The 23,576-nt window shown below is 49.0% G+C and overlaps 2 protein-coding genes across 4 annotated transcripts in view; both read right to left on the reverse strand.

The window, feature by feature from the left end:
* Positions 1-405: 405 nt before the first annotated feature.
* Positions 406-2,213, reverse strand: Ttll2 (tubulin tyrosine ligase like 2). The gene is made up of 2 exons (XM_021221871.1): positions 2,139-2,213; positions 406-1,972 (listed from the first exon to the last, which is right to left on the reverse strand). The coding sequence occupies exons 1-2, from the start codon at positions 2,211-2,213 to the stop codon at positions 425-427; spliced, it is 1,623 nt and encodes a 540-aa protein (XP_021077530.1). The 3' UTR covers positions 406-424.
* A 9,906-nt stretch (positions 2,214-12,119) lies between these two features.
* Positions 12,120-23,576, reverse strand: part of Unc93a (unc-93 homolog A) — a 26,114-nt gene continuing 14,657 nt past the window's right edge. For all 3 annotated transcript variants that reach the window (XM_029533134.1, XM_029533133.1, XM_029533132.1), the window contains exons 4-10: positions 23,099-23,280; positions 22,545-22,774; positions 21,317-21,442; positions 20,309-20,526; positions 18,903-19,038; positions 18,198-18,329; positions 12,120-12,561 (exon numbers count right to left, since the gene is read on the reverse strand). In XM_029533134.1, the coding sequence (XP_029388994.1) occupies positions 12,296-12,561; positions 18,198-18,329; positions 18,903-19,038; positions 20,309-20,526; positions 21,317-21,442; positions 22,545-22,774; positions 23,099-23,280 (1,290 nt within the window). In that variant the 3' untranslated portion in view covers positions 12,120-12,295. The remainder of the gene's footprint in view (positions 12,562-18,197; positions 18,330-18,902; positions 19,039-20,308; positions 20,527-21,316; positions 21,443-22,544; positions 22,775-23,098; positions 23,281-23,576) is intronic.

Here is a 23,576-nt window from a genome sequence, read left to right on the forward strand (position 1 = left end):
GTGAGTTCCAGGACAGCCTGGGCTACACAGAGAAACCCTGTCTTGGAAAACCAAATAGATAGAGATAGATAGATAGATAGATAGATAGATAGATAGATAGATAGATAGATAGATAGATAGATAGATTCTTGCAGTTTAGTACTATTTTATCTAAGAAATCCCTTTAAAATGTTATATTTCTTGTTTTTGTCCCCCCCCTTACGTTTACAAGGAACACACTGATTGTAGTAATGGGTAGCATTCGAGACAGTAGCAGTGTGACCAGTGTCTGACCACCCACCCTGTGCCTCTGCACCCAGTAATAATGTGTGTGCTAAGGGAGCGGGTCAGGGCCTCGGCCCTATTGCCTCCCCCTGGCTACAGAAATCTTTACTTTTCAAATATTCACCTCACTTCTCCATTTTAGCTTTTATCACTTAAAGAGTTATTTATTCATTAGTTTCTGGAGCTCTTGAATTATTCTTTTGACATTTAACCCATTCCTGGAGGCTCCGAAAGTAGCCTTGTTGAACGGGAAGATGAGGACAAAGTTGCCAGCGTGGTCATTTGGTGTACTTCCGGCTTCCGGGAGGTCGCCCGCGGGCCCCTTCATCTTGTAGGGCTGTGATGGAGACACATATGGGGAGAGCATCTTGCGAGGCAAGTGCCGAGCCTTGTGCCTTGGCTTGCTTCTGGCTGCCTCCTTTGTCAGAAGTCTGTCCTGCCTGCTCATCATTTCTCTCAACTGGGAGGTTCGAGTGTGCTTGGGACAGATGTTCTGGACAGCTGGGTCGCTTTTACTGTCCGTCGTAAACTGTATGAGAGACGCATAGGAAGGGGTATTGGGGGCCGCACAAAGCTCTTGCTGATTGCTCCTGGCAAGGGAGACCACGGAGTTTCCTGGAGAAGTTCTCCCACATTTTGTTTCCTCACTTCTGAGGCCGTTTAAGTATAACAGCTCAATAACATCATGGACAAGGCTTCTCTTGACCGACTCATCCGTGGAACAGTCCAGGGTCAAAGCAGGGTTGTAGTTGACTTCCAAAAGCCACGGCTTCAGGTTGTCATCAATAAGGATGTCAAATCCAAAAAGCTCGAAGCAGTTGTAGGCGACGGGGACTGATGGAGCCATGGCCAGGACTGTGAGAATCACCATGTGGTTGATCTTCTGCCTCAGTAACAGGTCATCCACGTCCCAGTTGCGGAGGTAAGAGAAGAACCTGCTGAGGGTCCACTTGCAGCCTTGACCCACCACCTCTTTGATCTTCTCATACGAGGCCCCCAATTTGTTGATGCTGCTGTTGGTCAAATGGGAATAATAGTCTTCCAAATTACTGAGATCAAACTTCTCAGTGGCAAACCGCACTAACCCTTCCTGGTACATGTAAATGGTCAAAGGCTTAAAGCCAGTGATGCAGACATAGATGCGGAGGTCGCATTTGTACCTACCCACGAGTAAAGGGTTACAGATGTACTTCTGTACTACATACCGGCCCTTGAACATGAGGTCTCGGATGTCACTGAAAATGATTATCCCCCTCCCTCGAGACAGCTCTGCTGGCTTGCAGATCCAGTAGCTTGGCTTGGTACCCAAATCCTGCTTTTCCTTGAAGTACTTGGCCACAAACTTGGTGTAGTCATTGGGCATGATGAATGTCAGGGGTGTGAACTCATAGAGCGACTCACCATAGCGCCTTCTCATGCGCGCCAGGTGTTTGGCCAGGCAGTCCTTCCTGGTGAGATTGGTGGTCCCTGGGTGATGGTTGAGCCTCTGCCAGGGCTTGACATTGATATACTCCGCCATCCGGAAGGAGGATGACCTCCAGTACAGATTCCAGTCCTCCACATCTTGACGTTGCTCATCAAATTTGTCCCACCCACGCTCCAGGAGGACACTCTGTACGAGCCCAGGGGTGCTCTCATCCACTCGGAACACCAGTGGCTTCAAGGCGGCGCCTTGGGTTTCATCTTCTGTCCTCAAAGGCTTGCTTTCCTAAACATTGATCATCCAGACAGGATGAGACAACAGAGCTTCAGGTGAGAGGTGACATGGTGTCCTCGCTCCCTCCCCTTAGCTCCAGCTTCCGTACACCAGAGCCCTCCCTGCCACCTCTGTAGACAAACCCACCTCCGCCTACGCCTGACATTTGTCTGCTTACCTGTACTGTATGTCCCTCTAGTGGCAGTCCAAAAATCTCGGCAGTCACATCACCCAAACTCTGCAGACCATCCATTGTAGTACTGTCTCTGTGATCAGCACTGTATTGGAAAGAATAAGGGTAATTAGTGAAAAAAATTAACTTTTTAATAGATAAGCAAATTTAAACACATCTTTTGAAAAAGAATGAGAGGTTGAAGAGATGGATCACTGGGTAAATTACTTGTCACACAAGCTTGAGTTTGGATCCCTGACACCCACATAAAAGACCAAACACTGGTAGAGCTTGCTGGCCGGTCAACTTAGCCTCCTGAGTTAGTTCCAGGTGTGCAAGAAGCTGTGTCTCAAATGATGGGGTAGGATGTGATAAAAGAAGACATCCAATATCAGCCTCTTGTTTCCACACACACGAGGCTAACACCCACACAACTCACACAAGAGTGAATGCCATGCAATTCCTGAGTTTCCTCAACCATATGTTTCCAAATGTGAGATCCACTGTCACACACAGCTTGCAGCTGTGATTCTGGGCATACTGGACTAGGACTGACTCAACCAAATGACACATATTCATTGCTACAATCTTGGTCAAGGGGCTGAATAAGAGACCTGCATTTGTAGTGTATTTTCAAGCTGAGCTTAATATCAATTAGTGTTTTAAGTTTGTGTGTGTGTGTGTGTGTGTAGTATATGTGTTTATGTATGTGTGGTGTTTGTGTATGTGGTATGTATCTGTGTATGTATGTGGTGTGTATGTCTGTTTGTGTTGTGTGCACTATGTGTGTGGGGATCTCTGTGTGATGTGTATGGAGTATGTGATCTGTGTGTCTCTGTGTGGTGTGTGTGTGTGTGTGTGTGTGTATGGTTTATGTGTCTGTGTTTGTGTTGTATGCACTACGTGTATGTGTGGGTCTCTGTGTGTGATGTGTATGGTGTATGTGATCTCTGTGTGTCTGTATGGTATGTATTTCTCTGCGATGTATGTATATGTGGTATGTGTGTCTTCATGTATGTGATGTATGTCTGTGGGGGGGGTGTACATGGTGTGTGTCTAAGTGACGTGTGGTTGTTTGTGCATGTGTTAGGTGTGGTGTGGTGTGGTACGTGACTGTGTTGTCAATTGTTTGTGCAGGTACCGAGGGTCCACAGTCAGTTACTTTTAAATTAAAGGTGCTTTTCTTTGGCAGAGGTGTGACTCGAGGTTTGAACGTTTCCTTAGAATGGGAAAGCTCTTGTTATGGCACCGCCATCTCACCACACTATTGTCTACCTCGAAGAACTAGTCATGTCTCCTAAGCTTACTTGGTCATAAGTACTGTGGCGCCTGTGAGGATTTCATAAACAGCGTGGGCAGGAAAATGGATTCATAAAGACCAATGGCCATCTCCAGTTTCTCCCCACTCTTGTGCAGAATGCATTTGAGGCTGAAAAAGCAAACAGTGATTTGCTGTGGCTGTGCCTCTCCTGGAGATGTGCCGGCCAGGCTGCCTAGCTAGGCTGTAAACATTTGCACGTTAATGTTCCCGTCTTCCACAGAAGCAAGACTCTCGGCTGCTCATAAGTTACTGAGCAGCCCAACACATTTATGTTCTCATACAGGGGCTGTTGTAAAGTTCATGATGTAAAGGATGCTATGGGCCATAGCATAGGCTATGATATGTGGCTATAGCACAGACTATGCTATAGACCATACAGTGGGTCATGGCTATGTTGCCATCATTGGATTGCCCCTTGGTATTGTCTAGACCAGGGGTTCCACCGAGGAGCACAAGAGTGGTAACAGAAGCCACCAACCTTTCGGAAAGAGATCCATTCACTCGGATGAACCCCACTGGGTCCCACTGGAGGCCATGCAGCTGGCACAGCAGGGCAAGTATAGCTTAGTGCTGCAGGGTCCCCTCCAGTGGAAAGGTTGCAGATTGTCCCTCCAGGTGTTCTGGGTATCTCTGCATGGTCCCTCTCTGTCCTCTCCAGATCCAGAGGCCATTGGGCTGCCTTGCCCACATGAGGTAAGTCTGTTTGTTCCTGTATCAGGTGTCCTGCACATAATAGAGTAAATGAGGGACCAGCAAGCCAAAGAATGAGGGACGGACATAAGTGTTATAGACCTCTATGTGTATGTGCATGTGTGTGTGCATGTGAGTGCATGTGCATGTGTATGTGAGTGATGTGTGCATGTGACTGCATGTGTGCATGCATGTGGCTGCATGTGTATGTGCATATATATGTGCTTGTGTATATGCATGTATGTGTACATGTGTGTACATGTCTGTGTATTTGAGTGCATATAAGTATGTACATATGTGTGCTTGTGTATATGCACGTGTGTGCATGTGAGTGTGCGCATATATATGTGCATGTGTGTATGCATATGTGTATACATGTCTATTGTGTGCATGAGTGCATTGTGTGTGCAAGTGTGTATGCATGTGTGCCTGCATGTGTGTGGAGTCCTGAGGTTGGTGCCACATCTCCCTCCATTGCTCTCTGTCTCTTAGATACTAAGGCTGGCTCTCTTACTGAGGCTGGCTCTTTCACTAAGCCCAGAACGTAACTCTAGCTAGTCTGATTGGCCAGCTTCCTCCAGGGTCTCTCTCTGGCCCCCCTCCAATGCACTAGATTTACAGGTGGCCTCCCACATCTACTAGGCTTTTACACGGGCTCTGGATCCAAACTCTGGTCCTCGTGCTTCTGTGGCAAGCACTTGACCCACTGAGTCATCTCCCCAGTCCCTGCACATTTTCCCATATCAAACATGAGTAGATACTTCTGGGGACCAGTCATCTGCGAGACTCTCACCCACTGCATCTCTTTACCTAGGTCAGAGGCCAGGAGTCTGGCACCAAAGCGAACCCCTAAACCCAAAGTTCAGAAGAAAATTTTGTTCCAAGACAAAGAGTTGTCATGGATGCTGACATTTACAAAGAACACACCCCAGACCTTCACCTCACTCTTCAGTCATTAAGTATGTGGGGGTGGCAATATCTGTATATGTATGTCTCAGTGTGTGGAAGGATGTGGGTAAAAGTGGATGTGTGGATGTGGGTGGATATGAGGTGGGTAGGTGGGGTTGATGTGTGTACATGTGTGTGGAGGGGAGACTTGGGGTGGGGTAAATTTGTGTGCATATGTATGTGTGTGTGTGTGTGTGTGATGTGTGGAGATGAGCTGAGTAGGAATGGGGGTTGGTGTGTATGTGTGTTTGTATGTGGGTGGTTGTGGGGGTCTGACGTGTGTATTTGTGTGTTGGGGGGAATAGGGGAGAGCCCTCAGGAGATGGTGTACATATGTGAGTGTATAGGTGTGAGTGCTGGTAGGTGTGTAATGTGTAGTAGTTCATTTAGACGTCTAGCCTATAACCCACAAGATGTACTGATGGGAAATTGGCAAGATGATGTTACAACCAGACAGAATTGAAAACCACAAACACACGAAAAGTCATACATCCTGGGGCACTTGGATGCAGAGGCAGAGGGTCCTGCAGAGGCCCGGACGGCTTCAGCTTATATCATGGGGCACTGATATAAATACGAGATTAAACTGGATGCATCTTACTCTGAAAAACCACGCCATGCTATGATGAGTGTGTGACCTGCAAGTGCGTCATCTCAGAGACAACGTGACATGGTTAACTAACCCTTCCCACCATGTATTCGGGGAAGAGTCATTTTGGCCCCCTCATCTTGTACCTTAGCTTAGATGGGCATCAGCAGAACTCCTGGGGCCAACAGCTTTATTCTGAACAGGCACCGTTACGTTTACGTCCGAAGCACCCGTCACAGGCTCTCCCCAATTTGAAGTGCTATTTTGAAGACCACGGAGCCATTAGTGTGGCAATAAAAGCCACGCCTACCAGAGGAGTGGTCTTGACATCTTGCCTAGTTTTATGAATTAGCATTATTAAGCAATATTAATATATATGATTTGAGCGGATAANCCAAACAGCAGACCACGCCAAGGTGATTCCACGTGAGAGGTTTATTAAGCAGGGATGGGGAGCGGCAAAGTGGGTAGAAGAGTAGAGAAGAGAGAGAGGAAGGGGAAGGGGGGAAAAGAAAAAGAGAAGAGAGCGGGGGCGAAGAGAGGAGGAGAAGAGGAAGAGGAGGGGGTGATCTCCTAATTTATACGGAGAATGACATCACACCAATGAGGGNGGGGACTGAGNCAGGNGAGTTGTGGGATTGAGGGTCGTTGTCCTGGCAANGCAGGTCTAGTGTCACAAGGTTGGGCCAGGCCTTGGAGTGTCCTGGTGCTAACACCTAGGACTCACACTTCCGCCATCTTGCCTTCCAGCCGCTATGCCATCCCTTTGTGGTGGACTGGAATCCCTCCCAAACTGTGAGCTACAGAAAACCCTCCCCTCTTAAGGTGTTTCTGTCAGGTGTGTTGGTCACGGGAACACCACTCAGCATTCTTTTCAAACTTAGAAGTTCATTTGGAGTCACAGTTCCCAGCTTGGTTGGGAACTCCACTAACTCCAAATGTGGTTTTCTCACTAGAACAACAAACTACCAAAGCTGACCACAAAAGGCAAGGAGTCATGATTCCCAACTCTTCTTTCTAGAAGAGTCCTCTTAGGGGAGCCCCTTAGTAGGTCTAACAGGTGTGCGACTACAGGAGTTTTGGCCTCTTTATTACCAGCACACACTGCCAAGAGCTCACTTGGCCCCAAGACTTATATGAGCATCCCCAGAGGCCAAGGCCAGACCTACCACAGAAAAACCGCCTAAGGGAACCTGGCTCTCTGCCAGGATAAGACTCAGGAAGAGAAGGAACTGGGAGTCCCCACGGTGTTTCACTGGGGAACGCCTCTACCAGGAATTCTCACTTGAAGACCCACCTCAGAGCAGGACGCTGTCAACCCAGATCTTGGGGAATTAACCAGGGTAGTCACTTGTTACTGCCTTCAGGAGCAGCAATGCAGGTGCATTCTTCCACTGTGTGCCTGGGGTTCTGGTGCCATGGAATGCCAGCCGTGGGATCTTCATATGCTCTGAACTCTCATGTCCATGAAAATACCAAACACCACTTAAGTGCATGGTAATGAGAGCCAGTAAAGACACCGGGACCCTCAAGTGTGCCGCCCACAGACAGACACACGTTTTAAAATATGCAGAGCTTGCTTGCTCCTTGCCTTCAGCCACACTAATGTCATAAGAACAGAATCACCTAATGAAAATCAACCCCCGATTCTGTGGAAACCATAGGGAGGGGGGGCTCCTTATCAGAGCATTGTTAAAATTATAGGTTTTGTGATCTCTTTGAGTCCAGTTCAGCCCTGGCTACAAGCTCTCCAGCCTCAGGGAAAGAGAAAGGGTCCCTCCTTCCCACACTTTGATGTAATCCTGGGCAGATGTGGGGGTCCCATGAGAAAAGACTCAGTGAAAAGGCCTACACCCAGAAGCCAGAGACTTCCACAGTAGCGACAGGTTCTCAGCCACTCGTCCTGTCCTAACAGGCTCTCAAGTCAGAACTAGGAGTCGGTTCTCTGCTTGCATTTTATCACCTTGACACAGTCCCTGCTTAAAAGACAGGCCGAGCTAGGTGCCTCTCCACCTGGCCACAATCAAGCCCAAGCACAAGTCCATGTCACCAAATACTGTGATCTTCAGTCATGTAGGGATTGAGAGGGAAGGTCAGATAGTTGGTTGTTAGACAGAGGTACCCTTCTAGGGGACCCTGTTCCTAGATCCACGAAAGCAGTTTCCACCGCTGCAGACAGTAAGTTTCCCTAGGGGAATGCTGGAATCCAGCAAGTGCAAAACAGGAAACAGAAAGCCACACTTCATTTTGCTTTGTTTTGTTGTTGTTGTTGTTGTTGTTGTTGTTGTTTTGTTGTTTTGTTTTGAGTCAAGGTCTCTCTACATAGCTTTGTCCTGGAACACACTATGTAGACCAGGCTGGCCTCAAACTCAACAGAGAACCTCCTGCCTCCCAAATGCTGGTATTAAAGGCCTGTCCCTTTCTACCTAAAAGTTAATTTGTATTTAGAGGTTTTTTGTTTTTTTTTTTTAAATTGAATTAGCTACCTTTTCTGGGCTCTCGGCATTTACCCTTATGGCATGTGCCTCTTTCCTGTGCGCGGTTCCTCACCTTCTGGGCCTTTATCCCGTGTCTACTGCGGGGTTGCTGGTCTGAACACCCCAGGAACACATGACTACTTCACACAGCTTAGCTTGGCCAGCTTTAACTCTAAACGCCAGCCTTTTAGACATCTGAAAGGTTCACCTCAATCAGTCAGGGACACACAGTAGCGGCAGGCCTCCACACTTACTTTTTCAGTCCTGTAACAAACACTCGGAAGACACCGTTGAAAGGAGGGAAAGTTCGCCTTAGCTTCCGGTGTCTGATGTCTCCATCCCAGGCCGGATGGGTCCCTTGGGTTAAAAGCGAGACAGGATATCATAGCAGGCTCTGTGTGTGGCAAAGCTGCTCGTCCCATTGTGGCCAGAAAGCATAAGGAAACAGACAAGAAAAGGCCAGGGCCAGCTGTGCCTTTCAAAGGCTTAACCCCAAGCTTCCTCCAACTAGGCTCAGCCCTCCTGAGTCTCCGTTCCCCAATATTTTATTTAAATATTGAATCCATCCCGGGATAGAAGGGAACATTGATTAGGTCAATCCTAGGCTCCCCCTTTTACTCAGAGGTTCCTCCTTTTCCCTATCAGGATTCATGACACTTCCTGTGTTCCTGGAACAGCCAGGTGCCCCAGTAGGTCATCTTGCTCAGTCACACACTCAGCTCAGCTGACTCTCCTCTACCCATGAGATGCCAGGTAGAGAGAGATGAGTGCCCCTCCGTTACCTCCTTTATCACAGACACGAATGCTAATACCGTTTTCTCTGTATGATCAGCACCCGGCATATAGGGTATCCTGGAAATGCATCTTTTGGGTTGAAGTATGTTGTAGGTACGCAGCCTGGGTGACTCAGACTAGCTCTGCTGCTAAGCCCCTTGAAGCAGGTCCTGTGGTAGGTCAGGCTAGTGTGTACTCACTGAGTAGCCTGTGCCCTCTTCAGAAGGTGCTGGACTCTACATGTCACTTCTGCAGATCTGTCCCCAGCCTAATGTATAGGAATGGCCTCTCTTTGGGTCAGAGATGCCAAGAGTGGGTGTTGTCTCCTGTGCAGCTAAGTGGATAGGGCAGGATGACAGAAATGCTTGTTGCTTAGCAATGCACAGCCCGCTGTCCTCACAAAGGGAGGGACTTCCCTACCTCAGAGAAGACTGGCAGCCAGGACCCTAGCAAGTGAGTGCCCAGGGGGCGGGGGGGGCGGGGGGGGGGGGGGGGGGGGGGGGGGGGGGGGCTGTGTTGCTTGAGCCTTGAGGACTTCATGTACTGTGTGTTACAGTGCATGGGGACTCTGAGGCCTCCCAGATTCCTGTGGAGATGAGACCTCACTTCCTGAAAAGCAGATGAGTTTTTTAAATCTTTACTATTTTGCCATCTCCAGAGATAATAAGGCTTTCTTACTGCTTCCAGTATCCACGGCAGGGACCTGAGCCCTGCCTGTACAGTGAATCTCAGTGGGAGCCAGAGGACTCATCTATTTGTTTCTGAGCCAGAGACCCTTGTGATCAGCCCACTGCACCAGCAGCATCACTGACTGGTGACTAACCATCGACACACAGCAAGTACAAGAAGTCTCCGCCAAGATGTTGACTGAACTCTACCAGGCAAACGAAACAACCCAATCCAAGCTCTGCTTCTGGACCGGCAAGCTAAGGCTGTTGGTATGCAATCCACAGATATTCTTCTTTCTTGGGTATTTTAAATCATTCACTACCTTCCAGATCTAGGTGCTGGTAAATTTTGTTTTTTAAAAAAAATTAAATATAATTAAGTTTGTGTTCTTGTTGGTGTTTACCGAGTCAGACATTCTCCGTGTAAGGATGTGGCCGTTCTTTGCTAGGTCACCCTTCTGGAGTTTTCTTGGCTCCCCTTCTCTACACCATCACATCCTGCAGACTCTATGTAGAGAGTGCACCCCAAACCTGAACACTTCTTTCTTTTATCCCTCAGGGCAATCGCTGCACTCATTAATGTCTTCCTAACCTTTCTTCTCCTGCCTTAGCACTAACCCAGACATTTTGTCTTCCCTGTCCCGTTGCTAGTGACAGTGGCTGCCGACTGACTCATTGCACTGTTTGTGTAAAAGATTTCTCCACAGTGGAACTGCATTGTCTTGCCACTGCCTCCCTGGCCGTAGCTAAGACAGTGCTAATTAAACATCTGTCAAGTGAAGAGCTGAAGCCCTCGTAATTTTTCCATGCGGTACTCTTCTGTGTGACACACAAGCCTGTTTTCCATTCTCGGCATGAAGGATGGACTAGGAGAAAACAGGCTTACATCTCAGAGGAGCCACTGTCTGTGAAGCTGGGCCATCAAAGAGAGCCAACGTGGGGCAGAATGGGAATGATAGAGAGGGGGAAGAAAACTGGGGAGAGACATGAGATGTCCCAGGTTGGAAGGCCTTCCAAAGCAGGACCAGCACGCATCCGGTTCCCATCAGCCAAGTGTGAGTGAGATCCACACTCTGTCAATATCCCCAGACTTGCCTCTCCTAAGGACTCCATGCCATCCTCAGAATGTCATTCAGGATACAGGGATGTGCATGCACGAAACACCTTGGGCCACAGGTACACTTCTGCATAATACAGGCAAATCTTTTCATCTCCTGTGTCCTATTCTAAATTTCCCCACCTCTGTCACTGATGACCCCTCGGGGCACTGGTTGCAGAGAAGAGAAACTCACTGGAAGAAGATAGAATTGTTCTTCAGCGAGTACCGTGCTCTGTGTAGGAACAACCAAGGTATGCGCAGTAGCCGCCATCTCTGACCAAGGACTTAGAGAAAAAAGCATGGGTGGAAAAAAATGGCAGCTGTGCCCTTGATAGAGCTATTCAAGATGAAGAAAAATGAAGACACCAACTGGGGTCATGACTATAGAGTGGGCATGCGGCATGTAACACACATGCCATGCCTGACTCCACCGTGACCATAGCGTGAGCAGCTGGCAGGTACGATGTGAGAGTTGTGTTTGACTTTGACCAGAGTGAGAGCTGTGTTTCCAGCATCCCATCTGGAAACCCTCCAATGGCCTCTAACACGTATAGTCCCCAACATGGCAAGCATGCATGTGCACGAGTGTACACGTATGTGTTATGTGTTGTATGATTTATGGTACACATGAGCTTTTAGAAAACATATTTGGGCAAGACATAGATCCATAAAACAATTACACTTTTTATTTAGAAAATCCCCCCGAGAAATTTAAAGAGGTGCAAAGCTGCCCAGTATCTTTGTTCAGGTGACTTCCTATACCCATTTGTAAAATTTGTGATGTTAGGTGTTCACCCATTTGTACAAACAAATTTGTACAACAAAAAAACTAAGGTAAACATATTCTGGAAAATTTTGATATTGCATTTATATCTACCATTAAATTAGTAGATACTTCCATGTTTAGTAGTGTGTGTGTGTGCGCGTATATGCATGTGCGTGCATGCGTGTGTGTGTGTGTGTGTGTGTGTGTGTGTGTGTGTGTGTGTGTGTGTGTGTGTAGGAGGTAGACATTATGTGTCCTTGGTTGCTACTAATCTTAGTTCTTGGGACCAAGATTTTCACTGAACCCAGAGCTCAAGGTCCTGGCTCTCCTGGGTAGCCCATGGCTCCACGGGTCTTTCTGTCTCTGACTTTTTCCCCAGTACAGTAGTTACACATGCACATTACCTTTCCCTGATTTTTTTTTTTTTAAAAAAAAAACATGGGTGTTGAGGGTTCAAACTGGAGTCCTCGTGCTGGGCCGAGAAAGTACTTTACTGACGGAGCCATTTCCTCCACCCCAGTACCTAGCTGCGGTTTCCTTTTGGTAGTGTTGTGAGCTGATCGTGTGGCCTTGTGTTTGCTAAGCATGCACTGGGCTATATTGCCAGCCCTTTGCATATCCTTTTGATCTCCATGAGTAGAAAACTAGACTGGAAATTTAAGTTGAGGAAAATACATTAAAAAAAAAAAAACTATAGATGATCTTTAGAATGTCTACATATTGCTGAAACAGTGTGAAGGGTCAAGTCTATCTCCTGTGAGCTGCGGCTACGTGGAACGCCTCTGCCTTCTGCTGATCCGGGCTGGGTTCTCAGCCATCACGTGTCCACACTCACATTTTTGTTTTCATTTCTTCCTCTTCTGCCTGGTTTTTCTTTTCTGCACCAAGGACCTTGGGAGCAGCCTTGGCTTCCAGGTACTCCACAATCCCGTAACCGATCGTGGCCAGACTCAAGACACCCAAGAGGATGTAGAGCTTGGTACTCACACACAGAAATGAGCTGTAGCCAAAGGCAATGACAAACCCTATGGCCTCCCCAAGGCGGTAGTTGGCAAAAGCAGGTTCCTTGTTCTCTTCAAACAGGACACCGAAAAGAGCTGTGGAGGAGAGACCAGAATGAAGTGTTTTGCAAGACCTCAGACAGGGCTGGAGAGATGGCTCTTTGGGTTAAGTGTCCGTGGACAAGCCAGAGAGCCTGAGTTCAGATTCCCAGTATCCACAGAAAAGGCCAGGTACTGGCCTGCAACCCCAGTGCTGGGACCGAAGGGAGGACCTCCAGGATATGCAAACCAGCTGACCCAGCTGAGTCAGAGAGAATCTGTCTCAAAAAATAAGATGGAGAATGACTAAGACAATGTTGACTTCTGACGTCCACATACTTGCATATACATGTGCATACATGTGCATATGCATACAGTTACCATACAGATATCACAAGAACACGAACACATATATGCGTACCACCCATAGACGCACAGACACACACAAAGACCTCAAACATGGTCCACTAGGATCCTGAACACAGGCTTTGTCTCTGCCAGTTTTCTTGAAAATATCTGGATGTTTTTCTTGCTAAAAAATAAAAAAAAGCACAGAATTATGCTGACAAGTCCGATGATAGCTGGCCATGGGCAGCATGTGAGGAGATACATGGAAGTCCCAGGGCACCAGATACTGGAGGGAGCTGGCCAGTCCTCTCTCTAACGATGAAGAAAAGAGCAAAGAGTTGAGTGTGTGTTGTTGTGGAGTTTGTGACCCTGGGGAAAGACCGTAGACTCAATCCGTTTAACACCAAAGATTTACTGTTTAGCTGCTAGCAGAATGAACGATCACTGAACCAAATTTGAGATTCCTATGAGAAGGGGGTTGAAGGAGAGATTTTTAAAGGGGAAAACCATGAGAAGACCTTCAGTATCTACTGAAGCAAGCACCGGTCGTCTGTTTTGCCAAGTAGTTAAGGCATCACTGTGCAAGGAGGGGTACAGCTCCTCCCCAGCCCCCCAGGACTAAACAGAAATCAGTTATATTCATCGGACCTACGTTTGTCCTCTCAGGGTATGCCACCAACACTTGGGTAGTAATATTCCAGTAGGCAATGCCCACCCCCAAGTGCTTAGAGGTGGAGCCAAGGCCTCTGGAAAGTTCCCAAACTTCTACTACTAGTTCTGTGACTTCTATTTGTTAATGTTCTCAGCCGTTTTGATTTTTTGTTGTTGTTGTTTTAAATTGACACCTAGCACATGTTTGTGTGCATGTGTGTGTGTACATGTGTGTATGTGTGTGCATGTGTGTGTGAGTGTGTGTATATATGTGCATGTGTGTATATGTGAGCATGTGCATATGTGTATACACGTGTGTGTATGTGTGTGCATGTGCCTTCATTCCTGAACCGTTCTGAGTGGAAGAGTCTGGCAGTCTGGCAGAGGAAATCTCACCCCAGGGTGAGAGAATCTGTGATTATCTTAGTCCCCTGCCTGTGGTATTTTTTGTTGGTCACAGCAAAGGTAAAACTCCCACAGAAAACTGCTTCCTTTGCTCCCTGTGCTGGGATGGGACATTTTTGATAGGTGTGGCTGAGAGCTAGGACTCCATTGCATGGCATACATGAGTAGCAGGTATATCTGGGAAGGACTCAATGAGACAGTGACAGACCAGGTGAACGTCCATGGTCTGGCCAGGCCCCAGCCTGCTGATCCAGCTCCATCCAGCTCCTACTTACACGACCCTTCTCCTCAGGCCCCACACTGCCTCGAGAAACCCTGCTTGACTTCCCAGCATGACCCAGGATGAAGGGCTCTAAGATGGAGGACCTGGAATAGAGCATGCCAGGAGGGAGGGCCCTGGGATGGATGACACAGGATGGGGTGCCCAGAGTGAAGGATCCTGGGTAGAAAGGCCCAACATGGAGGACCCTTGGCTGGAGGGCGCCAGGCTGGGAGAGTAAGAACTCCAGAGCTGTTAACTGTGGAGAGTCAGGGTGATATATCTGGCAACTGGACCAGCAGAAATGGCCATGTTCCTTCCTCTCTGCCAACACAGACAGTTCCATCAGAAGAAGCCAGGTCACCAAACAGTCATAAGCCAGGACTGCCACCTTCCCTTCAGGAATGTCTGTTAATCAAACCAGCCCCGAGGGAGAGCTGTCCAAGTGAGCTAAAACTAGACAGACAAAGGAGGGGAAGGGATGTCCATTTGTCACATTACTAACAACCAGACAGACAAGGGAAGTCACATGGGAAAACAGGTGTCCACATCAGCAATGTCTAGATAGATGAGCGAGGGGGCATGGCAAGCAGGTGACCATCCCGGTATTAACTGCACAGACATGAATGTCAAGTGCAAGGTGGCATCCAACACAGGCTCCTACAGCTGGAAATGGAGGCTTGTGGTAAACTGGGGGAATCCCACAATATCTGTCCTTGGTGAGCCACAATGAACCCGTTTCCTGAGAGCAGCTAGATCTCCCTGGTTATGAAAGATGCTCAGTACTGGGGGATTGGACACGGGCTCTGCACAGATTTGGTACTGCCTCCGCAGCTTGTCTGTAAACATAAGACTACTGTGAACTAACCTGTTTACAAAGAGATTTGCTTTGCTCTCAGCCTCAACCTCAGCCTGACCTATCTATTCAGGGCACTCAAGGTTGAAGTGACTTAGACACTGATTCTAGTCCTTAGATGAGGTGATGTGATGAGCAGACAGGTGTCTCATCTGTTGGGAAAGCGGGTTAAATAAATGGAGTACTCAGAAGGAGTCAGACTTCATGCACTCATGAACTTGAAAAAAAAAAAAAACCCTTCAAGCAGCTAACAGGGCAAAGTGTATTTTTAGGTGAGACATGCTACGTCACTGCCGTGGCACGTGAGGGTTGCTATAGCAACCGCATCCTTCCTCCCTCAGCTGTCAGACTGAATGAGCAGATAGGCAGAGATTCACTGCCGGGAGGCTGAAGAGATTCCTGGAGCCCTCGGGGTACCCAGCCCCATCACGAGGAGTGAGTGTCCGAGTCATGTAACAGATTGTTAAACTGAGGGAGGATCAAAAACGGTGACCCATATTGCCACATCTGTCCCTTATGTGCTTATGTGCAGTCGGAGGCCAGGGAGGACATCGAACATTCTTCTCTGGCAGTCTAAACCCTTAAGACAGAGTCTCTCACTAGAGCCTGAGCTTTCTGGTTTTCGGCTGACTGCCTGCCTGGCCAGCCTCCACTCCTTTTCCCCAGTGCCGGGGTTTCAGGCTCTGTCCTGGGGATCTAGGCTCATGTCACATACTGTTCACGCAGCAAGTGGATTTACCCACTATCCCATCTCTCCAGCCTCACACAGCACTGGTCTTGACATGTGTTCAAAGCTACACACAACTTTCCATGTTGTAAAGGAATTTGGATGCCTTTGTGTGGATGTGCTGTGCTCTGGGGACCTGGGCGGGAGCCAGCTGCAGGGACTCTGCTCTCAACACTCCTCACTGGGGTGGCTACAGGCACAGGCTTTCAAAGAAAATGCTTCTCGAGAAACTGGGTCTATCTTTTAACAAAAATTACGCTCTTACCTGTACAAAAAAAAAAAGGTTGAAATTATCTCAATTTAAATTATCATCCCTTATTCAACAGAGTCGTTGTTCACTGGATTTGAGTGTTAATCTCTCTCTCTCTCTCTCTCTCTCTCTCTCTCTCTCTCTCTCTCTCTCTCTCTCTCTCTCTCTCTCTCTCTCTCTCTCTCTCTCTCTCACACACACACACACACACACACACACACACATACACACACACACACACACACACATACTTGTATACAGTCTTGAGTAATTTGCAAAGTTTAACATAGATGCTCTTTGTGGATATTTCAAGTCCATATAAAGAAAGGGAGAGTTAAGGTAATTATCCATGTATGTCAAAGAGAAAGAAAACTGGTTTTGCTGCAATAATGTGAAATCTCTGTGACGCCGGAGTGGGAGATAAAGCAGGCTGTCTGTCCCAGTGCCTTCCTTGCTTCCATAAATACTGCTGCTACAACTGCAGTGAGCTCAGGACACCAGCAAGCAGACTCCATGTGTGTTTCACTGAACTCTGCTAGACCTGTGCGGGGTTCGATGCAATTGCTCTCTGGTGCTAACGGTGTAAGGTGTCCAAAATTCCTACATGATCTGCCATGACACTAGCTTATAGTTCTGGACTTCCAATAAAAGCTAAAGTGAGTTTCTGATTACCCAACCCCAACACACACACACACACACACACACACACACACACACACACACACACACTGAACCCATGCATTCCTTTAAACAGGAGCCCAGTCCAGCCCCTGAAAATTCATTAGGTTCAGTCTCCACTAAAGCCAACAGTGCTATGGTCCCAGCCTGGCTGCTATACCCAGCCACTTTAGGTTTCCCTAGGGTATTTTTTTCCAGCTCTTGTAAACAGACAGCACATTGGGATTGCAGCAAGGACAAGCTCTGGAGGATGTGGTCCACCATCTTCAGTAACCTGTTATGGTCACGTGCAGATACGCAGACAGTAGCCGGGCCTCCCATTCCTGGCAACCCTGTCGTGAGTTTCCCTTAGCAGGTGTCTAAGCCTGAAAGTGTCCTGACAGCCGATGGAACAGAGTGGGGAAGGGGTCATTTATGAACCACATCCATCTCAGAGCTCCCTTGGGGTCATTAAGACCTTCCAGACAGAGCCCTTCCCTACCTGATCCTCAGGGACACCAGGACCTTGGGTGTTAGTGCAGGACTTAGGGTGCCCCGCTCACTATGTTATTTATAACTGGCACTGAAACGCACACCCTGTCAGCTGCCCTGAGGTACCAGCCACACAGCATCCTGCATCCTTCTCAGCCTTGAGGCCCTCTGACCGATCCTGGGGTAGAAGCCAGAGCCTCCAACAAGTCCAGTGCAGATACCCTGGCATTTCCCCAACCTTGACACACCATTGACAACCCCCCTCTCCACTGACTCTTTTGGAGCCTCCCTGGTATGGCCCCTGGGCCTGGTACCCCCATTCCACAGCCCATCAGGACAGCAACATTCCACACACGTGCTTTTTCCTGTGTCTACCTATGCCCCCCCACTTTCTGGTCCTCCTGACCTCTTGGTCATGCATTCTAACTGGGCAAGGTCTTCCTCAGGTGACATCTACCTCTGCTTCTTCACAGTCATTTCAACTGCCAACCACCAGTCAGTCCTCACGGGTTAAGGAGGTCACTCCCTGCCTGTGGTTCTCTTGGGGGGTCATCAGACCGTCCTACCTGTCTATCAGGAGCATAAACCTCTGCCCACAGGTGTCTTTCTCCTTTGCGTCCTTTTCTCCATCTTCTATGGCCTAGTGTCCACAGAACACAGTGGCATGCATTCTAGTGTCCTGCGGCCCCTATTGGGATGCTCTTTGGGCCCTTCTTGCCATTTCTTCCTCTGGTTGCGCATTCGTGCACACCTGTGAGCACTTTGGGAACCATCCCCTGCTGCATGGAGCCCCTGTTCTCACTAGGCCCTCCTTCTCTGTCATGGAAGCTCAGGGATAAGAACTCACTTCAGATCCAGAGCATGGCCCTCGAGACCTATCTGTTTCACTCACCCTCTGGGCTCCAGATCTGCCATCTAATGGGGGCTTCTACTATCCATACAAAGAGAGCTCAGATTGCACCCTGGTGGCTGCCTCCTGGCCTCGATAACTTCAAGGACAGCTGACTGAGGGAGACGGAGCCTTTGTTAGCCTGTGCTGGGCACTTACCATTGTTCTGTGTCTGCCAGACAGCATCAGACATTCCCCACAGGCCAGAGAGGACGAAGAAGACAGGCAGTTGGGCGGGGTTTGGGTGCCACAGCAAGAAGACCACAATGCAAGAGAAGTGAATGGCCGCCCCTGGTCAGAGGAAACAAGACAAAACAGCGATCAGCTGTTGCTTCTGCTTGAGATGGACCTCCGGGAGCCTGTGCTAGGACCTGCCATCCGCATCCGTGTGCTTTCAGTCTTTCTAACGCTTTCACGCAGTGCTCAGAAGCAGGGTGATTCGAGAAAGCTCTGGTGTGAGTGTATGACTGACTCTTAGGGAGGCCTCAAGGCTGTGAGGACCCCAGTCCCTGCTGTGTGGCTGGTAGACCCGTAGTTCGTGCCCCTACAATGTGAGCTAGGCTTCTAACCAGTATGAAAACAAGGAGAGAAGACCAGGAGAAATCAGAGCAGTGACATGTCTGGACTTGGTCCTTGAGGTATGACTTCTACAGCAGATCCCTGCGAGAGGGAAGCCTGTCCCTCCTTTTGTTGGAAGAAGGCAGGAGGTGTCGGGGGCACAGGAAGAACCGAAGGGAGGCAGGAAAGCACACTCACAGGGCTTCCCTTTTCAAGGTTCCCCGACAGCCCTCCCTGTCCCGTGTTTGTATATACTTCCTTATGTAGTAGCACCGTGTGCACATATGCTGACAAGTGTCTACTTACCCAGTGCATAGAGTGCGGCCCGGCCCGTGTACTTGGAGATCTTCCCGTACAGCAGGGAGCACAGTGCAGTCATGGCTGAGAAGCAGATCATCACGTAGCCCACAAAGTGGATGCCCAGGGCACAGGTCACATAAGACTAGGGGGAAGCATAGAGCTCAATGAGTTGTGTTTATAGGTCCCACTATGGTTCCAGTCTGACTCTGCCATGTGACAGCTGACATGCAGACGTGGACCTGTATTTACACTGGCATGTGGGAGAGGGTCTGGTTGGACCAGAATGGACAGGCATCTGGGAAAAGCTCGTCCTATAATTCTTTGCCACAGGTGTGGTACACACACTACACAGTTCACAAGAACATTGACAGATCTTATCACTTCTTATCAGGCCTAAGGACCCATGAAGGAGATGGGACATCCCTAGGTGGCAGGGAGGCCACAGGGCAGCCTCAACACTTGGCCTCCATTACCGGATGAATCAAGGACACAGCTCTTTGGTTGCTAACCTTCTTTAATAAAGACAGAGGACTGAGCCCCTTCCCCAGCTAAAAGAGTGGTGATGCTCAATAAATCCAGGACACCTAAATACTGCACGAGGCACATTTATCCGGAGATAGTTGCAGTTTATGAAAATCCAGGTTAGGTTGGGTGGGTACTGTCTTGCTATTCCAGAGACTTACCAAGGCCTAAGAGTAGGGACAAGGTAGGGATATTCCTAATGTTGTGATGAGGCAAGGCTTAGGGGTAGGGCCTGGGGATACAGCAGTGATCCCAGCCTTGCCTTGCCTCCTGCATAAAGAAGTCTCAGGCAGGGACTACCTGGGACAGGTGGCTCCCTCCCTCCTGAAGCACCAGGGCTCTTCAGAACAACAGAACCTGGGGGGCAGGCCCCTATAGAAGACAGTAGTTGTGATTGTGTCTGCCACTAGGAACAGCCCACTCTGCGTGTTCACACTGCCTGTCCCCAGGTGAGGGGACTTCTGTAAGCACAGAAAAACCAGGTAGGGCATGAGCAAGAGAGTAACAGGCCACATAGGATTCTTGACTGGGATACATGGTGTGAGAGCGGGCGTGGGGAGGAATTCCAGCACTGTTCATAGATTTAACTCCTTCCCCCTGTGTTTAACAGCTGTGAGAATACAGGGAGGGCACCAGGTCAGCAGAAAGGACACGGGTGTCACACACAGCTAGGACCAGCTACTTTCTGCCAGCCTTGTCCTTTCTAGAGAAGACAGCTGGCTAGCAAGGAAGTCCTCCCTTCAGATGAGAAGTCAGGGACGGATGTCTCGAATCATAGATTCAGCTACTGCAGGACTGGGAAAACCATGAATTTGAATCCACTCAAGGATCCTGGGCCACCCTCAGGTCCCCTTAGGGAGAGCCCAGGTGCACAGTGTGAGCTTCTCTACCTTTGTGTACTCTCCAGAGAGGAACTCTTGTTGGAACCCACTGTACAGTGGCAGGAACATCAGGAGACACAAACGCTTGTCTCTGAACAGCATGAAGGTTGACAGTATTGTGGACCAGAGAGGTGGTGATCTGGACCTCTGCTCTCCTTCATTCTCCAGCTTGTCTTCCAAGGACTCAAGAAACACAGCTACCAGCAGGATGGCCAGGACACCACAGCCTAGGAAGACACACGGACAGGTGTCAGTGATACCTGGGTCACACGTGTTCCACCCCTCCCCATCTCCATGGGACAGCTAGCCGGCAGGTAACTAGTGACGAGCTGCTCTTGATCTCATGTGCTAGGACTACAGCTGACTCCTGGCTTGCTTTCACTTGAAGCCTACCACAGCAGGTCAGCGTTGCCATTACCCACAGAGGAAGAACATGCTTTTAAAGAAAAGACCAAAGTCCCCCAAGACAGATGGTGAGAGCTTTGTGTCTGTCGAAGAGGAATACAGAAATCTCTTCGTGTGTTAAACACCCTGAAGGTACCGGCAGGGTGTGTGCTGTCCCGTCAGGCAGACCTCGGAGAGGGACATGCTTATGGGACAGTTAACAGAGGGCACCGGGGGTCCTGGAACCTTTTGTTGCATTTGGACTTTGAACCATGTAAATGGGCTATCTGTAGGGGGGGGAGAAAACAAAACAAAAACCTAAAAGTATTCATTTCACCCTGAACATTCTGTACATCCACAACCGAAATACACAGCGTCAATAAATTTTCCTTCACGCTCTGCCCACCCTACTCCTTCAGTCAGCTCCATCCCCCTGCGCAGGAAACAGACATTCATGTGGGTGTTTTGACTCATACAGAGGGCCCTCTGGCCCCTAGTGATGAGAGGTGTCTTTTGAACACTGATATTCTCCTTTCTGACAAGGGCGTCTCTCGTGCCAGGTAAGGGTAGCAGGGGTTTCTATGGAGAATGTCGGTTTACGGGCACACTAAGAGGTTGGGCACTTGGACATACCGGTGTAGATGCCCAGCAGTGTGTAGATCAGTGACTGTGAGGGTTGATGAGTGCTGTTGGTGGCCGCTGGACCCATCAGGCAGTCTTTGGCTCCACAGGACATGAGCTGTTCCTCTGGGATGGCCTCTACAAAGTTGGAATCAAGAAGATGAGGTAAGAATTCTAAAGACCTAAGGCCGAAGTCAGCAGTAAAAGTATGGTGACCTATGGCAGGTGATTTCATGATACTTTTTTTTTTTTTCAGAAAATGAATGTCAATTCCTCTATGTGTTAAAAAAACAATGTGTGGGGGGCTGGAGAGCTGGCTCAGGGGTTACGAGCACTGGCTGCTCTTGCAGAGGATTGGTTCCCTGCACCCACGCTAGCACACAACTGTCTCTAACTGCAGTTCTGGAAAATCTCGCGTCTGCTCTGGAATCTAAAGGCACTACATGCATGTGGTATACAGACATACCCATAAAATCAATCATTCATGTGTATGTGTACACATATGTACATAGGTACGTATGCATATAGATGAAGAGAGTTGTTGGAACTACTATGAATGGTTGTCAGCTTGTCAAGATCTAGACTCATGTAAGAGACAAGCCTGTGGGCCCATCTCTGGGGTGTGAGGGACTGTTGTCTAGGTTATGGTAATCCCTAGGCATGCTAGTGGGGGATTATCTCATTACTGAGGGACATGGTGGCCTGGCTGCATCTAAGCAAAGTCCGTGGCTTTTCTTCCATCTGATGTGATATAGAGACTAGGTTTGTCCTCAGTTTGGCTGAGTGACCGTGATCATGCACAGGACCACATGCCTTGTGTCTTCCCTGCCTAGGACACCTGGTCATCATGAGGGGAGGAAGTGGGTGGCTGACTTCTGAGCTTCATGTCGTCAGAACCAGGGGTGGAGGGAGGAGATCATCCCGATCAGAACCTGTCACTTCCGGAAAGTTCTGCTGTAAGAATGAAAGGCTGACATCCTCCAGCCGGAATGTGGAATGAAGGAGATGCTGGCTCTTCCCCTGGGTGGGTAAGGTTGAGGGAAGACAGGCCTGGAACATTCCCCAAGTCAGGGGATAAGGAGTTGGGCATATGGTTATAACACTGGCCTGTGACTCAGTTTTATAGGAAAATGAGCCAGGTAAATTCTTCTTAGTAACTCTATTTAGATGGAATAGGGACCGCATGTAGCTCCCATGGAGACCTGGCTATTCCTAAGGCCACTTAACCCTCATCCTTTACCTTGCGTGGACATCTTGCCGAACACCAGTGAGGAAATCAGGTTGCCCCACACTCCAGAAGATTGGAATACAAGGAAAAAGATGCCAAAATACTGGTTCACCACATCCTTGCCAAGCTTCCCCACCTTTTCCGCTTGCAGATTTCCCATGGTGGTGAGGTAGGTACCCTGGGCCGACCACAGAGGGGCCGCACCCAGGCCCAGCAAGATGGAGGTAGGGATCAGGGTGTACCTGCAGAAAGACCCAGCAAAGATGGAGAAAGGGATCAGTGTGCGCCCACACAGGCCAGTGATTCCCCTCTGCCCTACTCTCAAAAGCTGCGGGTACAGGGATTGGGTTGTTGGTCCCTTCCTGGCTGAATCTCCCTGAGAATCATCTACATCAGATGCTCTATTACCCTTAGGGCCGTGAAGACACCCGTGTGTGAAGGCAGGGCCCCAGGACAGATCCCAAGTCAAGGAAAAGGTTACCACCAGGGTCAGGAGCAAGAGAGGAAGGCAGCTGGGAACCAGGGTAGGCACACACACTGGGAAGGGCCGGCTAGAGGGGCTGTACCAGTTGGCATGGAAGTTGCCCAGGGAGAAGACCACATAACAGCACATGGAGCCCACAATGGTCCACTTGCAGCCACACTTCTTGATGAGGATAGGTGGGAGGAACATGGAGGACAGCAGCACAGAGGCATAGAGTGTGCTGAGTGTCGCCACCCCCAGGCCTTGCTCACTGTAGAGGCTGCTCTGTGGATGAAAGGCAAGCCATCAGAGGAGGGGACAGTTGAGGGAACTGGGTGGGGTGAGGAGGCAAGATATGGCTGAGTACTGGCCCCAGGCTCAAGACCACCTCAAACCTTGAGCCACCAGATACCAGCCTTCTCACACAAGGACAGTGCAGTAAGGGTAAATAAAACCAGCTTTAGCTTCTGACTCCCAGGGAGGAGGCAGCATGGGAGGAGTCAATGGGAAGGTGGGAGGAGTCAATGGGAGGTGGGAGGGGTTATGGGAAGGTGGGAGGAGTCAATGGGAGGTGGGAGGGG

This window comes from Mus pahari, chromosome 21 (assembly GCF_900095145.1).
Source record: "Mus pahari chromosome 21, PAHARI_EIJ_v1.1, whole genome shotgun sequence".
Taxonomy (NCBI): domain Eukaryota; kingdom Metazoa; phylum Chordata; class Mammalia; order Rodentia; family Muridae; genus Mus; species Mus pahari.